Source organism: Ascaphus truei, unplaced genomic scaffold (genome assembly GCF_040206685.1).
Source record: "Ascaphus truei isolate aAscTru1 unplaced genomic scaffold, aAscTru1.hap1 HAP1_SCAFFOLD_1886, whole genome shotgun sequence".
Lineage (NCBI taxonomy): Eukaryota > Metazoa > Chordata > Amphibia > Anura > Ascaphidae > Ascaphus > Ascaphus truei.
The window spans coordinates 29383-47844 of record NW_027454789.1 but is presented as its reverse complement, the minus strand read 5'-3'; the positions used below and the strand labels follow the sequence as shown (position 1 = coordinate 47844).

Here is an 18462-nt window from a genome sequence, read left to right as displayed (position 1 = left end):
GTGTGTATGTGTGACAGGTATGTGTTCCCGATGCCTGTGTGTGTATGTGTGACAGGTATTTGTTCCCGATGCCTGTATGTGTATGTGTGACAGGTATGTGTTCCCGATGCCTGTGTGTGTATGCGACAGGTATGTTTTCCTGATGTTTGTATGTGTGACAGGTATGTGTTCCCGATGCCTGTGTGTGTGTGACAGGTATGTGTTCCCGATGCCTGTTTGTGTGTATGTGTGACAGGTATGCGTTCCCGATGCCTGTGTGTGTGTGTGTGTGACAGTTATTTGTCCCTGACGCTTCGCTACATTAAGTGACAAAGTAGCAGACACAGTAACATATTTCAGACTGGAACAAAATGTCTTTAATTTCTGCTAGTGACACATACAGGACTGATATACAATGCAGGACTGATATACAATACAGGACTGATATACAATGCAGGACTGATATACAATGCAGGACTGATATACAATGCAGGACTGATATACAATACAGGACTGATATACAATACAGGACTGATATACAATGCAGGACTGATATACAATGCAGGACTGATATACAATACAGGACTGATATACAATACAGGACTGATATACAATGCATACGGGTGCCGGCTACATCTTCTTACTGTAACACCTCTTACCTTCATGGCACGTCACCCTTACACCTATCACCTTGTTAGACCGTCCCCCTCTACATCTCTCACCCGGTTAGACCGTCCCCCTCTACATCTCTCATCCTGTTAGAAGGTCCCCCTCTACACCTCTCACCCTGTTAGAAGGTCCCCCTCTACATCTCTCACCCTGTTAGACCGTCCCCCTCTACACCTCTCATCCTGTAAGAAGGTCCCCCTCTACACCTCTCACCCTGTTAGAAGGTCCCCCTCTACATCTCTCACCCTGTTAGACCGTCCCCCTCTACACCTCTCACCCTGTTAGAAGGTCCCCCTCTACACCTCTCATCCTGTTAGAAGGTCCCCCTCTACACCTCTCATCCTGTTAGAAGGTCCCCCTCTACACCTCTCACCCTGTTAGACCGTCCCCCTCTACATCTCTCACCCTGTTAGAAGGTCCCCCTCTACACCTCTCATCCTGTAAGAAGGTCCCCCTCTACACCTCTCACCCTGTTAGAAGGTCCCCCTCTACATCTCTCACCCTGTTAGACTGTCCCCCTCTACACCTCTCATCCTGTTAGAAGGTCCCCTCTACACCTCTCACCCTGTTAGAAGGTCCCCCTCTACACCTCTCATCCTGTAAGAAGGTCCCCCTCTACACCTCTCACCCTGTTAGAAGGTCCCCCTCTACACCTCTCATCCTGTAAGAAGGCCCCCTCTACATCTCTCACCCGGTTAGACCGTCCCCCTCTACATCTCTCATCCTGTTAGAAGGTCCCCCTCTACACCTCTCACCCTGTTAGAAGGTCCCCCTCTACATCTCTCACCCTGTTAGACCGTCCCCCTCTACACCTCTCATCCTGTAAGAAGGTCCCCCTCTACACCTCTCACCCTGTTAGAAGGTCCCCCTCTACATCTCTCACCCTGTTAGACCGTCCCCCTCTACACCTCTCACCCTGTTAGAAGGTCCCCCTCTACACCTCTCATCCTGTTAGAAGGTCCCCCTCTACACCTCTCATCCTGTTAGAAGGTCCCCCTCTACACCTCTCACCCTGTTAGACCGTCCCCCTCTACATCTCTCACCCTGTTAGAAGGTCCCCCTCTACACCTCTCATCCTGTAAGAAGGTCCCCCTCTACACCTCTCACCCTGTTAGAAGGTCCCCCTCTACATCTCTCACCCTGTTAGACTGTCCCCCTCTACACCTCTCATCCTGTTAGAAGGTCCCCTCTACACCTCTCACCCTGTTAGAAGGTCCCCCTCTACACCTCTCATCCTGTAAGAAGGTCCCCCTCTACACCTCTCACCCTGTTAGAAGGTCCCCCTCTACACCTCTCATCCTGTAAGAAGGCCCCCTCTACATCTCTCATCCTGTTAGACCGTCCCCCTCTACACCTCTCATCCTGTTAGAAGGTCCCCCTCTACACCTCTCATCCTGTTAGAAGGTCCCTCTCTACATCTCTCACCCTGTTAGAAGGTCCCCCTCTACATCTCTCACCCTGTTACAAGGTCCCCCTCTACACCTCTCATCCTGTTAGAAGGTCCCCCTCTACATCTCTCACCCTGTTAGAAGGTCCCCCTCTACATCTCTCAGACTGTTAGAAGGTCCCCCTCTACACCTCTCATCCTGTTTGAAGGTCCCCCTCTACACCTCTCATCCTGTTAGAAGGTCCCCCTCTACACCTCTCATCCTGTTAGAAGGTCCCCCTCTACATCTCTCATCCTGTTAGACCGTCCCCCTCTACACCTCTCATCCTGTTAGAAGGTCCCCCTCTACATCTCTCAGACTGTTAGAAGGTCCCCCTCTACACCTCTCATCCTGTTAGAAGGTCCCCCTCTACACCTCTCATCCTGTTAGAAGGTCCCCCTCTACATCTCTCACCCTGTTAGAAGGTCCCCCTCTACATCTCTCATCCTGTTAGACCGTCCCCCTCTACACCTCTCATCCTGTTAGAAGGTCCCCCTCTACATCTCTCATCCTGTTAGACCGTCCCCCACTACACCTCTCATCCTGTTAGAAGGTCCCCTCTACATCTCTCACCCTGTTAGAGCCCCCCCTTATCAATCTGTGTGAGTATGTGTCACTAATCAGTGTGTCACTCATCAATGTATGTGTGTGTCACTAATCAGTGTGTGTGTCACTAATCAGTGTATGTGTGTGTCACTAATCAGTGTGTGTGTGTGTGTGTGTGTGTGTGTGTGTGTGTCACTAATCAGTGTGTGTGTCACTAATCAGTGTGTGTGTGTCACTAATAAGTGTGTGTGTCACTAATCAGTGTGTGTGTCACTAATCAGTGTGTGTGTGTGTCACTAATCAGTGTATGTGTGTGTGTCACTAATCAGTGTGTGTGTGTCACTAATCAGTGTGTGTGTCACTAATCAGTGTGTGTGTGTGTCACTAATCAGTGTGTGTGTCACTAATCAGTGCATGTGTGTGTGTCACTAATCAGTGTATGCGTGTGTGCCACTAATCAGTGTAAGTATGAGTGTGTCACTAATCAGTGTGTGTGTGTGTCACTAATCAGTGTATGTGTGTGTGTGTGTGTCACTAATCAGTGTATGTGTGTGTGTGTCACTTATCAGTGTGTGTCACTAATCAGTGTGTGTGTGTGTGTGTCACAAATCAGTGTATGTGTGTATGTGTCACTAATCAGTGTATGTATGTGTGTGTCACTAATCAGTATGTGTTTGTGTCACTAACAGTGAATGCGTGTGTGACACTAATCAGTGTATGTGCTTGTGTGTGTCACTAATCAGTGTGTATCACTAATCAGTGTGTGTTTGTGTATCACTAGTCAGTGTGTGTGTCACTAATAAAGTCAAGTGTATTTGTGAGTATGTGTCACTAATCAAGTGTATGTGTGTGTGTGTCACTGATCAGTGTATGTGTGTTTGACTAATCAGTGTGTGTGTATGTCACTAATCAGTGTGTGTGTGTGTGTATGTCACTAATCAGTGTATGTGCGTGTCAGTAATCAGTGTGTGTGTGTGTGTGTGTGTGTGTGTGTGTGTGTGTGTGTGTGTGTGTGTGTGTGTGTGTGTGTGTGTGTGTGTGTGTGTGTGTGTGTGTGTGTGTGTCAGTAATCAGTATATGTGTGTCAGTAATCAGCGTGTGTGTGTGTGGGGGTGTTTGTGTATCAGTAATCAGTGTGTGTGTGTCACTAATCACAGCACAGCAGGCATTGTGTGTGACTTCACCCCTCTGGTATTTCCTACCAAGAGGGGAATATGTTAACCCCCTCACTGCCAGAGGGGCCTGCAAAGCATTGCACGGGTCACACGTGTCCCTCAATGCTAAGCAGACCTCCAGACAGGTTATACACAGACCCCCCGACAGGTTATACACAGACCCCCCGACAGGTTATACACAGACCCCCCGACAGGTTATACACAGACCCCCAACATGCCTCACTCTACAATAAGGGGGGCTGCTCCCAATAACATTATCCTCCACAGTAGAAGTATATAGCCCTCCCGCTTATATATGGAGGTCTCTCTATATACAGTATACACGCACAGCATGCTGCTGAGTGAAGGTTATATGGAGGTCTCTCTATATACAGTATACAGACACAGCAGGCTGCTGAGTGCAGGTTATATAGAGGTATCTCTATATACAGTATACACGCACAGTGTGCTGCTGATTGAGGTCTCTCTGTATACAGTATACATGCACAGAGCACTGCTGAGTGCAGGTTATATAGAGGTCTCTCTATATACAGTATACACGCACAGCACGCTGCTGAGTGATGTTATATGGAGAGGTCTGTATACAGACGAGCATACTATATACATATTTATTATACACTGCACACGCCAGCGTGTCTGGTTGGGACTGGGGGGAGGAATAGGTTTTACAGACTGTCTCTCTCCCTCTCACGGTTATGCTCTGAGTGTCTGTATCTGTGCTACTCTGTCTCTTGCTCTTCTCTCGTCCTCGTTTACTCTCTATTTCTCTCTGACACTCTCACTTCCTCACTTTGTCTTTCGCTCTCTCACACACTCTCCCTCCTTCAGTGACTTTCTCTCACTCTCTCTCACACACTCTCTCCCTCAGTTACTTCCTCTCCCACACTCACTCTCACACACTCCTCTCTCCCACTCTCTCTCCCTCAGTTACTTCCTCTCTCTCACACACTCTCTCTTACACGCTCTCTCCCTCAGTGACATTCTCTCCCTCTCTCCTTCAGTTACTTCCTCTCACACACACTCTCTCTCTCTCTGACACTCTCTCACTTACTTCCTCACTCTGTCACCATTTCGCTCACACACACTCTCTCCCTCCTTCAGTGACTTTCTCTCACACACACTCTCTCCTTCAGTTACTTACACACACACACACACACACACACACACACACACACACACACACACACACACACACACACACACACACACACACACACACACACACACACACACACACACACACACACACACACACACACACTCTCCCTCAGTTACTTCCTCTCTCACACACTCTCTTACACACTCTCTCTTCCTTAGTGACATTCTCTCACTCACTCTCTTACTCACACTCTTTCCACACTCTCCCTCTTTCTTCCTCAGTGACGGTCTCTCCCTCACTCTTTTTCTTGCCCTCTCTACCTCCACTTGCATTTTTTTCCTGTATTTCCTCCCTCACTTTTATTCTCTCTTCCTCTCCTCTCCTTTATTCTCTCTGCCTCCCTCTCTCCTTTTTCTCTCTTCCTCTCCTCTCTCCTTTATTCTCTCTTCCTCTCCTCTCTCCTTTATTCTCTCTTCCTCTCCTTTTTCTCTCTTCCTCTCATCTCTCCTTTTTCTCTTCTTCCATCTGTCCTTTATTCTCTCTTCCTCCCTCTGTCCTTTATTCTCTCTTCCTCTCCTGTATTCTCTCTTCCTCTCCTCTCTCCTGTATTCTCTCTTCCTCTCCTCTCTCCTTATTCTCTCTTCCTCTCCTTTATTCTCTCTTCCTCTCCTCTCTCCTGTATTCTCTCTTCCTCTCCTCTCTCCTGTATTCTCTCTTCCTCTCCTCTCTCCTTATTCTCTCTTCCTCTCCTTTATTCTCTCTTCCTCTCCTCTCTCCTGTATTCTCTCTTCCTCTCCTCTCTTCTCCCTGCACAGTCCCAGCACAAAGCCAGCCATACCTGAGCTTTTCTGCGCGTAAGGAGTACGAAGGGGTTATTCACTGTTGCAAATGTCTCTCTGACAATAGCATTCAGGAGTTGGGTTACCATCAATGAATATCACCCTTAGCATCACTACAATTAAAAAACACTCAGGGGGCTGGGTTACCACTGGGTTGTATTACACCCAAATGACCAATGGTGAGAGCTCCCAAGTGCCGTATTGCTCTGCAAATCGGGGCTAACCGTGGAGGACCCTACTAACGTCCTAATAATTTCAGCAGAATCTGCAGCCCCAAAAGCCTGTCCCTGTGAGAACTGTAGTTACGGCCTCATGCTTTCCATAGAGAGGTTGTGATGTCACACCTCTTGCTGCTGCTTGTTGTGAGTGATGTCATACTTTGACCTCATCGTCATCATCTTCTGAGAAGGAGAAAGCGCTGCTGTTGAAGGTGGCATAGGTTTTTCTCTCCAGGGAGAGTTGGGAACGGTTGGGGGTAGCCCCGCTGGGATTACAGAACCTCACAGGCTCCTCCGCTCGTTCTTCATCATCTTCTTCCTCCTCCGCACTGTCTCTATTGCCATCTCTCTCCGACTCCAGACCCTTCACCTTAGATTCAAAACACCCCAGTGAAGACCACGTTCCCCCACGCGGTTTTGACTCTGTAATGTCGCTGCTCCCCTGTCTATCCACTTCCCACTTCCCGCTCTCGCCTACGGGCACTAAGCAAGCGCTCCCTACTAGTCCATCGCTATCACTCAGGGACACTGTGGCTCCCCATTTGTTATTGTCTGTGATCTCTATCAGACTGGAGGAGTTGGTGTTGGTTGAGAGTGGGTCATGTTCATAGGGACCCCTGCCACTTAGAGCCCCCATTTTATGAGGCGCTTCAGAGAAGCTCATGCCTTCCAGGATCTCGCTCATGAGCGAGGGTCCAAAATCCAGGTCGAACGACTCCATGGAATCAGAGCGCCAGAGGCTGCAAGAGGGCTCCTGGGGGCCACAGCCTCTGCTGTCCTCTTCCGGTCCCTGGGAAACAAGGCAGCTGGTGTCATCTTCAGGTTCCTGGGGGCCGGATACACTGCTTCCCACCTCTGGATCCTGGAACCTGGAGCCGCTGCAGTCCACATCAGGACTCTGGAAGTCAGGGTCATTGCTGTATTCATCAGTGTCCTGAGGGCCCGTGCCATTAGTGTCATCCTCTGACTCCCTGAGGCCCGCGCCACTGGTATCATCCCTGAGCTCCTGGGGGCCAGTGCCACTGCTGTTGTCCTCTGTCTCCGGAAGGCCACCACTGCTCCTGTCTTCCTCGGGCCCCTGAGAGCCGGGTTCCTCAGGCATCTTCTCGGAGCGGGAGAGACGTGGCAGGGTGCAGAACCCAGATGTTAATCCTAAACAGAGGAAGAGTTCACAGGAGTTGAGTTATCATCACGAGACACCCACAGAGGGCATTGCTCAGTAGAGGCATACCACACTGAGAAAGGCATTACAATGCGCTTGGCACATATTATATCTGATTATGCTAAAGTGACAGGTTACTGTGGATAAAAAGCAGAACTCTAATAATACTGTATGAAAAAGCGAAGAATGCTCTCTATGCGAGACACATCATGATTACAATACAGTGACTGCAGACACCCGTTCAACACATCTATCTACCATTGTAAATGCTGCAAAAATTATACATATGTTTCTACCTAGCTATATTTGTTCATTACCAGGTGGTTTTCTCCAAAAATACTGGACACAATGGTGAAAGGTGCAACGCGCTCGAGACACACAAACACCTCTCACTGCTCCATGCTGTTTCCTCCTCCCCTTGACCCCACCCTCAGGCTCCTGGCACCTCCTCCTGATTGACTGCTGCTGAGTAATTAAGCCAATCAGGATGGAGGAAGCTGCTCAGACCCCCAGCAGCAGCCCTGCTCTCTCCCTGCTCGGAGAGGTAATATCGTTGCACCCCCAAGCCGGTCAGGTCACTATGTCCGGAGAGGTAATACCGGTATACACATACATGTCCAGAGAGGTAATACCGGTATACACATACATGTCCAGAGAGGTAATACCGGACACACACACGCCCAGAGAGGTAATACCGGTATACACATACATGTCCAGAGAGGTAATACCGGTATACACATACACACCTAGAGAGGTAATATCGGTATACACATACACGCCCAGAGAGGTAATACCGGTATACACTTACACGTGCAGAGAGGTAATACCGGTATACACATACACGCCCAGAGAGGTAATACCGGTATACACATACACGCCCAGAGAGGTAATACCGGTATACACATACACGCCCAGAGAGGTAATACCGGTATACACATACACACCTAGAGAGGTAATATCGGTATACACATACACGCCCAGAGAGGTAATACCGGTACACACATACACGCCCAGAGAGGTAATACCGGTATACATGTACATGTCCAGAGAGGTAATACCGGTATACACATACACAGTGTTCGACAAACCTATACATTTGCTCGCCCCGGGCGAGTGGATTTAACATCGTGGCGAGCTCCTATTGGCCCAAGCAGCACACGTATGGTACTACGTGGCGAGTAGATTTTTTTGTTCGGCGAGTAGATTTTTTGGTGATTTGTCGACCACTGCACATACATGTCCAGAGAGGTAATACCGGTATACACATACATGTCCAGAGAGATAATACCGGTATACACATACATTGTCCAGAGAGGTAATACCGGACACACACGCTCAGAGAGGTAATACCGGTATACACATACACGCCCAGAGAGGTAATACCGGTATACACATACACGCCAAGAGAGGTAATACGGGTATACACATACATTGTCCAGAGAGGTAATACCGGTATACACATACACGCCCAGAGAGGTAATACCGGTATACACATACACGCCCAGAGAGGTAATACAAGTATACACATACACGCCCAGAGAGGTAATACCGGTATACACATACACGCCCAGAGAGGTAATACCGGTATACACATACACGCATAGAGAGGTAATACCGGTATACACATACATGCCCAGAGAGGTAATACCAGTATACACATACATGTCCAGAGAGGTAATACGGGTACACATATACACGCCCAGAGAGGTAATACCGGTATACACATACACGCCCAGAGAGGTAATACCGGTATACACATACACGCCCAGAGAGGTAATACGGGTATACACATACACGCCCAGAGAGGTAATACGGGTATACACATACACGCCCAGAGAGGTAATACCGGTATACACATACACGCCCAGAGAGGTAATACCGGTATACACATACACGCCCAGAGAGGTAATACCGGTATACACATACACGCCCAGAGAGGTAATACCGGTATACACATACACGTCCAGAGAGGTAATACCGGTATACACATACACGCCCAGAGAGGTAATACCGGTATACACATACACGCCCAGAGAGGTAATACCGGCATACACGCCCAGAGAGGTAATACCGGTATACACATACACGCCCAGAGAGGTAATACCGGTATACACATACACGCCCAGAGAGGTAATACCAGTATACACATACATGCCCAGAGAGGTAATACCGGTATACACATACATGCCCAGAGAGGTAATACCGGTATACACATACACGCCCAGAGAGGTAATACCGGTATACACATACACGCCCAGAGAGGTAATACCGGTATACACATACACGCCCAGAGAGGTAATACCGGTATACACATACAAGCCCAGAGAGGTAATACCGGTATACACACACACGCCCAGAGAGGTAATACCGGTATACACATACGCGCCCAGAGAGGTAATACCGGTATACACATACACGCCCAGAGAGGTAATACCGGTATACACATACACGCCCAGAGAGGTAATACCGGTATACACATACACGCCCAGAGAGGTAATACCGGTATACACATACACGCCCAGAGAGGTAATACCGGTATACACATACAAGCCCAGAGAGGTAATACCGGTATACACACACACGCCCAGAGAGGTAATACCGGTATACACATACGCGCCCAGAGAGGTAATACCGGTATACACATACACGCCCAGAGAGGTAATACCGGTATACACATACACGCCCAGAGAGGTAATACGGGTATACACATACACGCCCAGAGAGGTAATACGGGTATACACATACACGACTTGAGAGGTAATACCGGTATACACATACACGCCCAGAGAGGTAATACCGGTATACACATACACGCCCAGAGAGGTAATACCGGTATACACATACACGCCCAGAGAGGTAATACCGGTATACACATACACGTCCAGAGAGGTAATACCGGTATACACATACACGCCCAGAGAGGTAATACCGGTATACACATACACGTCCAGAGAGGTAATACCGGTATACACATACACGCCCAGAGAGGTAATACCGGTATACACATACACGCCCAGAGAGGTAATACCGGCATACACGCCCAGAGAGGTAATACCGGTATACACATACACGCCCAGAGAGGTAATACCAGTATACACATACACACCCAGAGAGGTAATACCGGTATACACATACACGCCCAGAGAGGTAATACCAGTATACACATACATGCCCAGAGAGGTAATACCGGTATACACATACATGCCCAGAGAGGTAATACCGGTATACACATACACGCCCAGAGAGGTAATACCGGTATACACATACACGCCCAGAGAGGTAATACCGGTATACACATACACGCCCAGAGAGGTAATACCGGTATACACATACAAGCCCAGAGAGGTAATACCGGTATACACACACACGCCCAGAGAGGTAATACCGGTATACACATACGCGCCCAGAGAGGTAATACCGGTATACACATACACGCCCAGAGAGGTAATACCGGTATACACATACACGCCCAGAGAGGTAATACCGGTATACACATACACGCCCAGAGAGGTAATACCGGTATACACATACACACCCAGAGAGGTAATACCGGTATACACACACACGCCCAGAGAGGTAATACCGGTATACACATACACGCCCAGAGAGGTAATATCGGTATACACATACACACCCAGAGAGGTAATACCGGTATACACATTCACACCCAGAGAGGTAATACCGGTATACACATACACGCCCAGAGAGGTAATACCGGTATACACATACACGCCCAGAGAGGTAATACCAGTATACACATACACGCCCAGAGAGGTAATACCGGTATACACATACACGCCCAGAGAGGTAATACCGGTATACACATACACGCCCAGAGAGGTAATACCGGTATACACATACACGCCCAGAGAGGTAATACCGGTATACACATACACGCCCAGAGAGGTAATACCGGTATACACATACACGCCCAGAGAGGTAATACAGGTATACACATACACGCCCAGAGAGGTAATACCGGTATACACATACACGCCCAGAGAGGTAATACCGGTATACACATACACGCACAGAGAGGTAATACCAGTATACACATACACGCCCAGAGAGGTAATACCGGTATACACATACACGCCCAGAGAGGTAATACCGGTATACACATACACGCACAGAGAGGTAATACCAGTATACACATACACACCCAGAGAGGTAATACTGGTATACACATACACGCCCAGAGAAGTAATACCGGTATACATGTACACGCCCAGAGAGGTAATACCGGTATACACATACACACCCAGAGAGGTAATACCGGCATACACATACACGCCCAGAGAGGTAATACCGGTATACACATACACACCCAGAGAGGTAATACCGGCATACACATACACACCCAGTTTTACCTCTCATTTTCTACTGGCCAGAGTATCCAAATACAGGACAGTCCAATTCAGTACTGGACACCGAGCACCCTATACAATATATATATATATATATATATACACAGTATATGTATATATATTATATTATAGTGCAGAATAAATGAGTACTTCAGAGTATATATTATATATACAGTACAAGGGGTGAGAGCACTCATATCAGGATGGTACATGCTCACGTTTGGAGGTTGCCTTGTGCCACTTTTGTATATATCTACATGTAACCCCGTGTCTGCTATTAGCACAGGACATGGCCCCTTTAAGAATTGCATTCCACTGGACCAGGGGTGCTCAAACATGGGGTGGCGCACCCCCCTGGTGGGGTGCTAGATTTTCTGGGGGGGAGGGGCGCAGCAGTTATAGGGGTCCCGCACTCTCTCTCCAGGCATTTAAATGAAATGCAGGGGGTCCGCCGAGGCCTCTATAACACACTTACCTTCCTTTCCAGCGACGCGTCGTCATGGTAACCCGGAAACTTTGCGCACCCCTGCACTGGACCATGTGATTGTGCTAAGCCAGTGGAATGACAGTTGGTGACAGTTGGAAAGGGATTGCTGAGGGGACTGGGTGGCAGTTTGTTTTGATATGGTGAGGATGCTGCAGAACACTCTGCAAGGGCCTGACTGGTCCATGGAGTGAGGAGACTGGTGGATTTTGCTGGCCAGTACAAAGTAGAGTGACACCTCAGGGATCCCTGCAACAGCTAAGTGGAGAAATATCAGGATTTAACAGCCAGTGGAAAGAAAGAGATCCCCCTGCATTGTAACAGCCAGAGGAAAGAAAGAGATCCCCCTGCAGTGTAACAGCCAGAGGAAAGAAAGAGATTCCCCTGCATTGTAACAGCCAGAGGAAAGAAAGAGATCCCCCTGCATTGTAACAGCCAGAGGAAAGGAAGAGATCCCCCTGCAGTGTAACAGCCAGAGGAAAGAAGGAGATCCCCCTGCATTGTAACAGCCAGAGGAAATAAAGAGATCCCCCTGCAGTGTAACAGCCAGAGGAAAGAAAGAGATCCCCCTGCATTGTAACAGCCAGAGGAAAGGAAGAGATCCCCCTGCAGTGTAACAGCGAGAGGAAAGTAGGAGATCCCCCTGCAGTGTAACAGCCAGAGGAAAGTAGGAGATCCCCCTGCATTGTAACAGCGAGAGGAAAGGAAGAGATCCCCCTGCATTGTAACAGCCAGAGGATAGAAGGAGATCCCCCTGCATTGTAACAGCCATAGGAAAGAAAGAGATCCCCCTGCATTGTAACAGTCAGAGGAAAGAAGGAGATCCCCCTGCATTGTAACAGCGAGAGGATAGAAGGAGATCCCCCTGCATTGTAACAGCGAGAGGAGAGAAAGAGATCCCCCTGCATTGTAACAGCCAGAGGAAAGGAAGAGATCCCCCTGCAGTGTAACAGCCAGAGGAAAGAAGGAGATCCCCCTGCATTGTAACAGCCAGAGGAAATAAAGAGATCCCCCTGCAGTGTAACAGCCAGAGGAAAGAAAGAGATCCCCCTGCATTGTAACAGCCAGAGGAAAGGAAGAGATCCCCCTGCAGTGTAACAGCCAGAGGAAAGAAGGAGATCCCCCTGCATTGTAACAGCCAGAGGAAATAAAGAGATCCCCCTGCAGTGTAACAGCCAGAGGAAAGAAAGAGATCCCCCTGCATTGTAACAGCCAGAGGAAAGAAAGAGATCCCCCTGCATTGTAACAGCCAGAGGAAATAAAGAGATCCCCCTGCATTGTAGCAGCCAGAAGATAGAAAGAGATCCCCCTGCATTGTAACAGCCAGAGGAAAGGAAGAGATCCCCCTGCATTGTAACAGCCAGAGGAAAGGAAGAGATCCCCCTGCATTGTAACAGCGAGAGGAAAGGAAGAGATCCCCCTGCATTGTAACAGCCTGAGGAAAGAAAGAGATCCCCCTGCATTGTAACAGCCAGAGGAAAGAAAGAGATCCCCCTGCATTGTAACAGCCAGAGGAAAGTAGGAGATCCCCCTGCATTGTAACAGCCAGAGGAAAGAAAGAGATCCCCCTGCATTGTAAGAGCCAGAGGATAGAATGAGATCCCCCTGCATTGTAACAGCGAGAGGAAAGGAAGAGATCCCCCTGCATTGTAACAGCCAGAGGAAAGGAAGAGATCCCCCTGCATTGTAACAGCCAGAGGAAAGAAAGAGATCCCCCTGCATTGTAACAGCGAGAGGAAAGGAAGAGATCCCCCTGCATTGTAACAGCCAGAGGAAAGTAGGAGATCCCCCTGCATTGTAACAGCGAGAGGAAAGTAGGAGATCCCCCTGCAGTGTAACAGCCAGAGGAAAGTAGGAGATCCCCCTGCATTGTAACAGCGAGAGGAAAGGAAGAGATCCCCCTGCATTGTAACAGCCAGAGGATAGAAGGAGATCCCCCTGCATTGTAACAGCCATAGGAAAGAAAGAGATCCCCCTGCATTGTAACAGTCAGAGGAAAGAAGGAGATCCCCCTGCATTGTAACAGCGAGAGGATAGAAGGAGATCTCCCTGCATTGTAACAGCGAGAGGAGAGAAAGAGATCCCCCTGCATTGTAACAGCCAGAGAATAGGAAGAGATCCCCCTGCAGTGTAACAGCGAGAGGAAAGTAGGAGATCCCCCTGCATTGTAACAGCCAGAGGAAAGAAAGAGATCCCCCTGCAGTGTAACAGCGAGAGGAAAGGAAGAGATCCCCCTGCATTGTAACAGCCAGAGGAAAGGAAGAGATCCCCCTGCATTGTAACAGCCAGAGGATAGAAGGAGATCCCCCTGCATTGTAACAGCGAGAGGATAGAAGGAGATCCCCCTGCAGTGTAACAGCGAGAGGATAGAACGAGATCCATCCCCCTGCATTGTAACAGCCAGAGGAAAGTAGGAGATCCCTCTGCAGTGTAACAGCCAGAGGAAAGAAAGAGATCCCCCTGCATTGTAACAGCCAGAGGAAAGAAGGAGATCCCCCTGCATTGTAACAGCCAGAGGAAAGGAAGAGATCCCCCTGCATTGTAACAGCCAGAGGAAAGGAAGAGATCCCCCTGCATTGTAACAGCGAGAGGATAGAAGGAGATCCCCCTGCATTGTAACAGCCATAGGAAAGAAAGAGATCCCCCTGCATTGTAACAGCCAGAGGATAGAAGGAGATCCCCCTGCATTGTAACAGCCATAGGAAAGAAAGAGATCCCCCTGCATTGTAACAGCCAGAGGAAAGAAGGAGATCCCCCTGCATTGTAACAGCCAGAGGAAAGGAAGAGATCCCCCTGCATTGTAACAGCCAGAGGAAAGGAAGAGATCCCCCTGCATTGTAACAGCGAGAGGATAGAAGGAGATCCCCCTGCATTGTAACAGCGAGAGGAAAGGAAGAGATCCCCCTGCATTGTAACAGCGAGAGGATAGAAGGAGATCCCCCTGCATTGTAACAGCCAGAGGAAAGAGATCCCCCTGCAGTGTAACAGCGAGAGGAAAGTAGGAGATCTCCCTGCATTGTAACAGCGAGAGGAGAGAAAGAGATCCCCCTGCATTGTAACAGCCAGAGGATAGGAAGAGATCCCCCTGCAGTGTAACAGCCAGAGGATAGAAGGAGATTCCCCTGCAGTGTAACAGCCAGAGGAAAGTAGGAGATCCCCCTGCAGTGTAACAGCCAGAGGAAAGAGATCCCCCTGCAGTGTAACAGCCAGAGGATAGAAGGAGATCCCCCTGCATTGTAACAGCCATAGGAAAGAAAGAGATCCCCCTGCATTGTAACAGCCAGAGGAAAGAAGGAGATCCCCCTGCATTTAACAGCCAGAGGAAAGGAAGAGATCCCCCTGCATTGTAACAGCCAGAGGAAAGAAGGAGATCCCCCTGCATTGTAACAGCCAGAGGAAAGGAAGAGATCCCCCTGCATTGTAACAGCGAGAGGATAGAAGGAGATCCCCCTGCATTGTAACAGCGAGAGGAAAGGAAGAGATCCCCCTGCATTGTAACAGCGAGAGGATAGAAGGAGATCCCCCTGCATTGTAACAGCCAGAGGAAAGAGATCCCCCTGCAGTGTAACAGCGAGAGGAAAGTAGGAGATCTCCCTGCATTGTAACAGCGAGAGGAGAGAGAGAGATCCCCCTGCATTGTAACAGCCAGAGGAAAGGAAGAGATCCCCCTGCAGTGTAACAGCCAGAGGAAAGAAGGAGATCCCCCTGCATTGTAACAGCCAGAGGAAAGAAAGAGATCCCTCTGCAGTGTAACAGCCAGAGGAAAGAAAGAGATCCCCCTGCAGTGTAACAGCCAGAGGAAAGGAAGAGATCCCCCTGCAGTGTAACAGCCAGAGGAAAGGAAGAGATCCCCCTGCATTGTAACAGCCAGAGGAAAGGAAGAGATCCCCCTGCAGTGTAACAGCCAGAGGAAGGAAAGAGATCCCCCTGCAGTGTAACAGCCAGAGGAAAGGAAGAGATCCCCCTGCAGTGTAACAGCCAGAGTAAAGGAAGAGATCCCCCTGCAGTGTAACAGCCAGAGGAAGGAAAGAGATCCCCCTGCAGTGTAACAGCCAGAGGAAAGAGAGAGATCCCCCTGCATTGTAACAGGCAGAGGAAAGAAGGAGATCCCCCTGCATTGTAACACAGGTTATGTTTCACAGTAACTGTAGGAAGCAGAAGCTGCATCTGTTTGACCCCAGAGCTGCAGCGAAAGGTTATTGTACAAACACCGTCTGATCTCAGGGCCGGGGAACTAATATGCAGTGACTGTGAGAGATAGAGAGACAGAGGCGCAGCGCTAGTGATTGTTTTAGTCGGATTGCAGAAATACTGGGTGGTTATGTGGTAGCCCTGTGTGTGTATCCCTGTGTGTGTCTCCCTGTGTGTGTCTCCCTGTGTGTATCCCTGTGTGTGTATCCCTGTGTGTATCCCTGTGTGTGTATCCCTGTGTGTGTATCCCTGTGTATGTATCCCTGCTCAAAATGATAGATAAAGTAATACACAGTTTGTTATAATTTCTTACAGATTTGTTGTGTCTAATTACTCCTGCTTCCCACTCTGGGTACCCCCCTCTGTAAGAGTTACACCCCAAGTTACAGGCCCCAGCCCCACCTCAGTGACAGGTTCTATAGTCTGGGGGAAAGGAAAGAGGGGTTACATACATATTTATGTACAATGTATGTCAGGATATCTCAGATTCATTTCCTCTATCTCGGGTCAGAAGGCCAGGCTTGTTATGAAGAGATATATTACCAAATGCACAGAAGAGACTGCAGGGTGACACAGTGACAAGGACAGAAGGGACTGCAGGGTGACACAGTGACACGGACAGAAGGGACTGCAGGGTGACACAGTGACACGGACAGAAGGGACTGCAGGGTGACACAGTGACACGGACAGAAGGGACTGCAGGGTGACACAGTGACAAGGACAGAAGGGACTGCAGAGTGACACAGTGACAAGGACAGAAGGGACTACAGGGTGACACAGTGACACGGACAGAAGGGTCTGCAGGGTGACACAGTGACAAGGACAGAAGAGACTGCAGGGGGACACAGTGACACGGACAGAAGGGACTGCAGGGTGACACAGTGTCAAGGACAGAAGGGACTGCAGGGTGACACAGTGACAAGGACAGAAGAGACTGCAGGGGGACACAGTGACACAGACAGAAGGGACTGCAGGGTGACACAGTGACACGGACAGAAATGACTGCAGGGTGACACAGTGACAAGGACAGAAGGGACTGCAGGGTGACACAGTGACAAGGCCAGAAGGGACTGCAGGGTGACACAGTGACACGGACAAAAGAGACTGCAGGGTGACACAGTGACACGGACAGAAGAGACTGCAGGGTGACACAGTGACAAGGACAGGAGGGACTGCAGGGTGACACAATGACACGGACAGAAGGGACTGCAGGGTGACACAGTGACAAGGACAGAAGGGACTGCAGGGTGACACAGTGACAAGGACAGAAGGGACTGCAGGGTGACACTGTGACAAGGACAGAAGGGACTGCAGGGTGACACAGTGACAAGGATAGAAGGGACTGCAGGGTGACACAGTGACACGGACAGAAGAGATTGCAGGGTGACACAGTGACTCGGACAGAAGAGACTGCAGGGTGACACAGTGACAAGGACAGAAGGGACTGCAGGGTGACACAATGACACGGACAGAAGAGATTGCAAGGTGACACAGTGACACGGACAGAAGAGACTGCAGGGTGACACAGTGACAAGGACAGAAGGGACTGCAGGGTGACACAATGGCACAGACAGAAGGGACTGCAGGATGACCCAGTGACAAGGACAGAAGGGACTGCAGGGTGACACAGTGACAAGGACAGAAGGGACTGCAGGGTGACACAATGACACGGACAGAAGGGACTGCAGGGTGACACAGTGACAAGGACAGAAGGGACTGCAGGGTGACACAGTGACAAGGACAGAAGGGACTGCAGGGTGACACAGTGACAAGGACAGAAGGGACTGCAGGGTGACACAGTGACAAGGACAGAAGGGACTGCAGGGTGACACAGTGACAAGGACAGAAGAGACTGCAGGGTGACACAATGACACGGACAGAAGGGACTGCAGGGTGACACAGTGACACGGACAGAAGGGACTGAAGGGTGACACAGTGACACGAACAGAAGGGACTGCAGGGTGACACAGTGACACGGACAGAAGGGACTGCAGGGTGGCACAGTGACACGGACAGAAGGGACTGCAGGGTGACACAATGACACGGACAGAAGAGACTGCAGGGTGACACAGTGACACGGACAGAAGAGACTGCAGGGTGACACAGTGACAAGGACAGAAGGGACTGCAGGGTGACACAGTGACAAGGACAGAAGGGACTACAGGGTGACACAGTGACAAGGACAGAAGGGACTGCAGGGTGACACAGTGACAAGGACAGAAGGGACTGCAGGGTGACACAATGACACGGACAGAAGGGACTGCAGGGTGACACAGTGACAAGGACAGAAGGGACTGCAGGGTGAC

At 49.6% G+C, this 18462-nt stretch overlaps 1 protein-coding gene across 3 annotated transcripts in view; it reads right to left on the bottom strand.

Moving 5' to 3' along the window:
* Nucleotides 1-333: 333 nt before the first annotated feature.
* LOC142477032 (uncharacterized) overlaps nt 334-18462 on the bottom strand; it is a 43090-nt gene continuing 24961 nt past the window's right edge. For all 3 annotated transcript variants that reach the window (XM_075582102.1, XM_075582104.1, XM_075582103.1), the window contains exon 3: nt 334-7104. In XM_075582102.1, coding sequence (XP_075438217.1) covers nt 6107-7104 — 998 coding nt within the window. In that variant the 3' untranslated portion in view covers nt 334-6106. The remainder of the gene's footprint in view (nt 7105-18462) is intronic.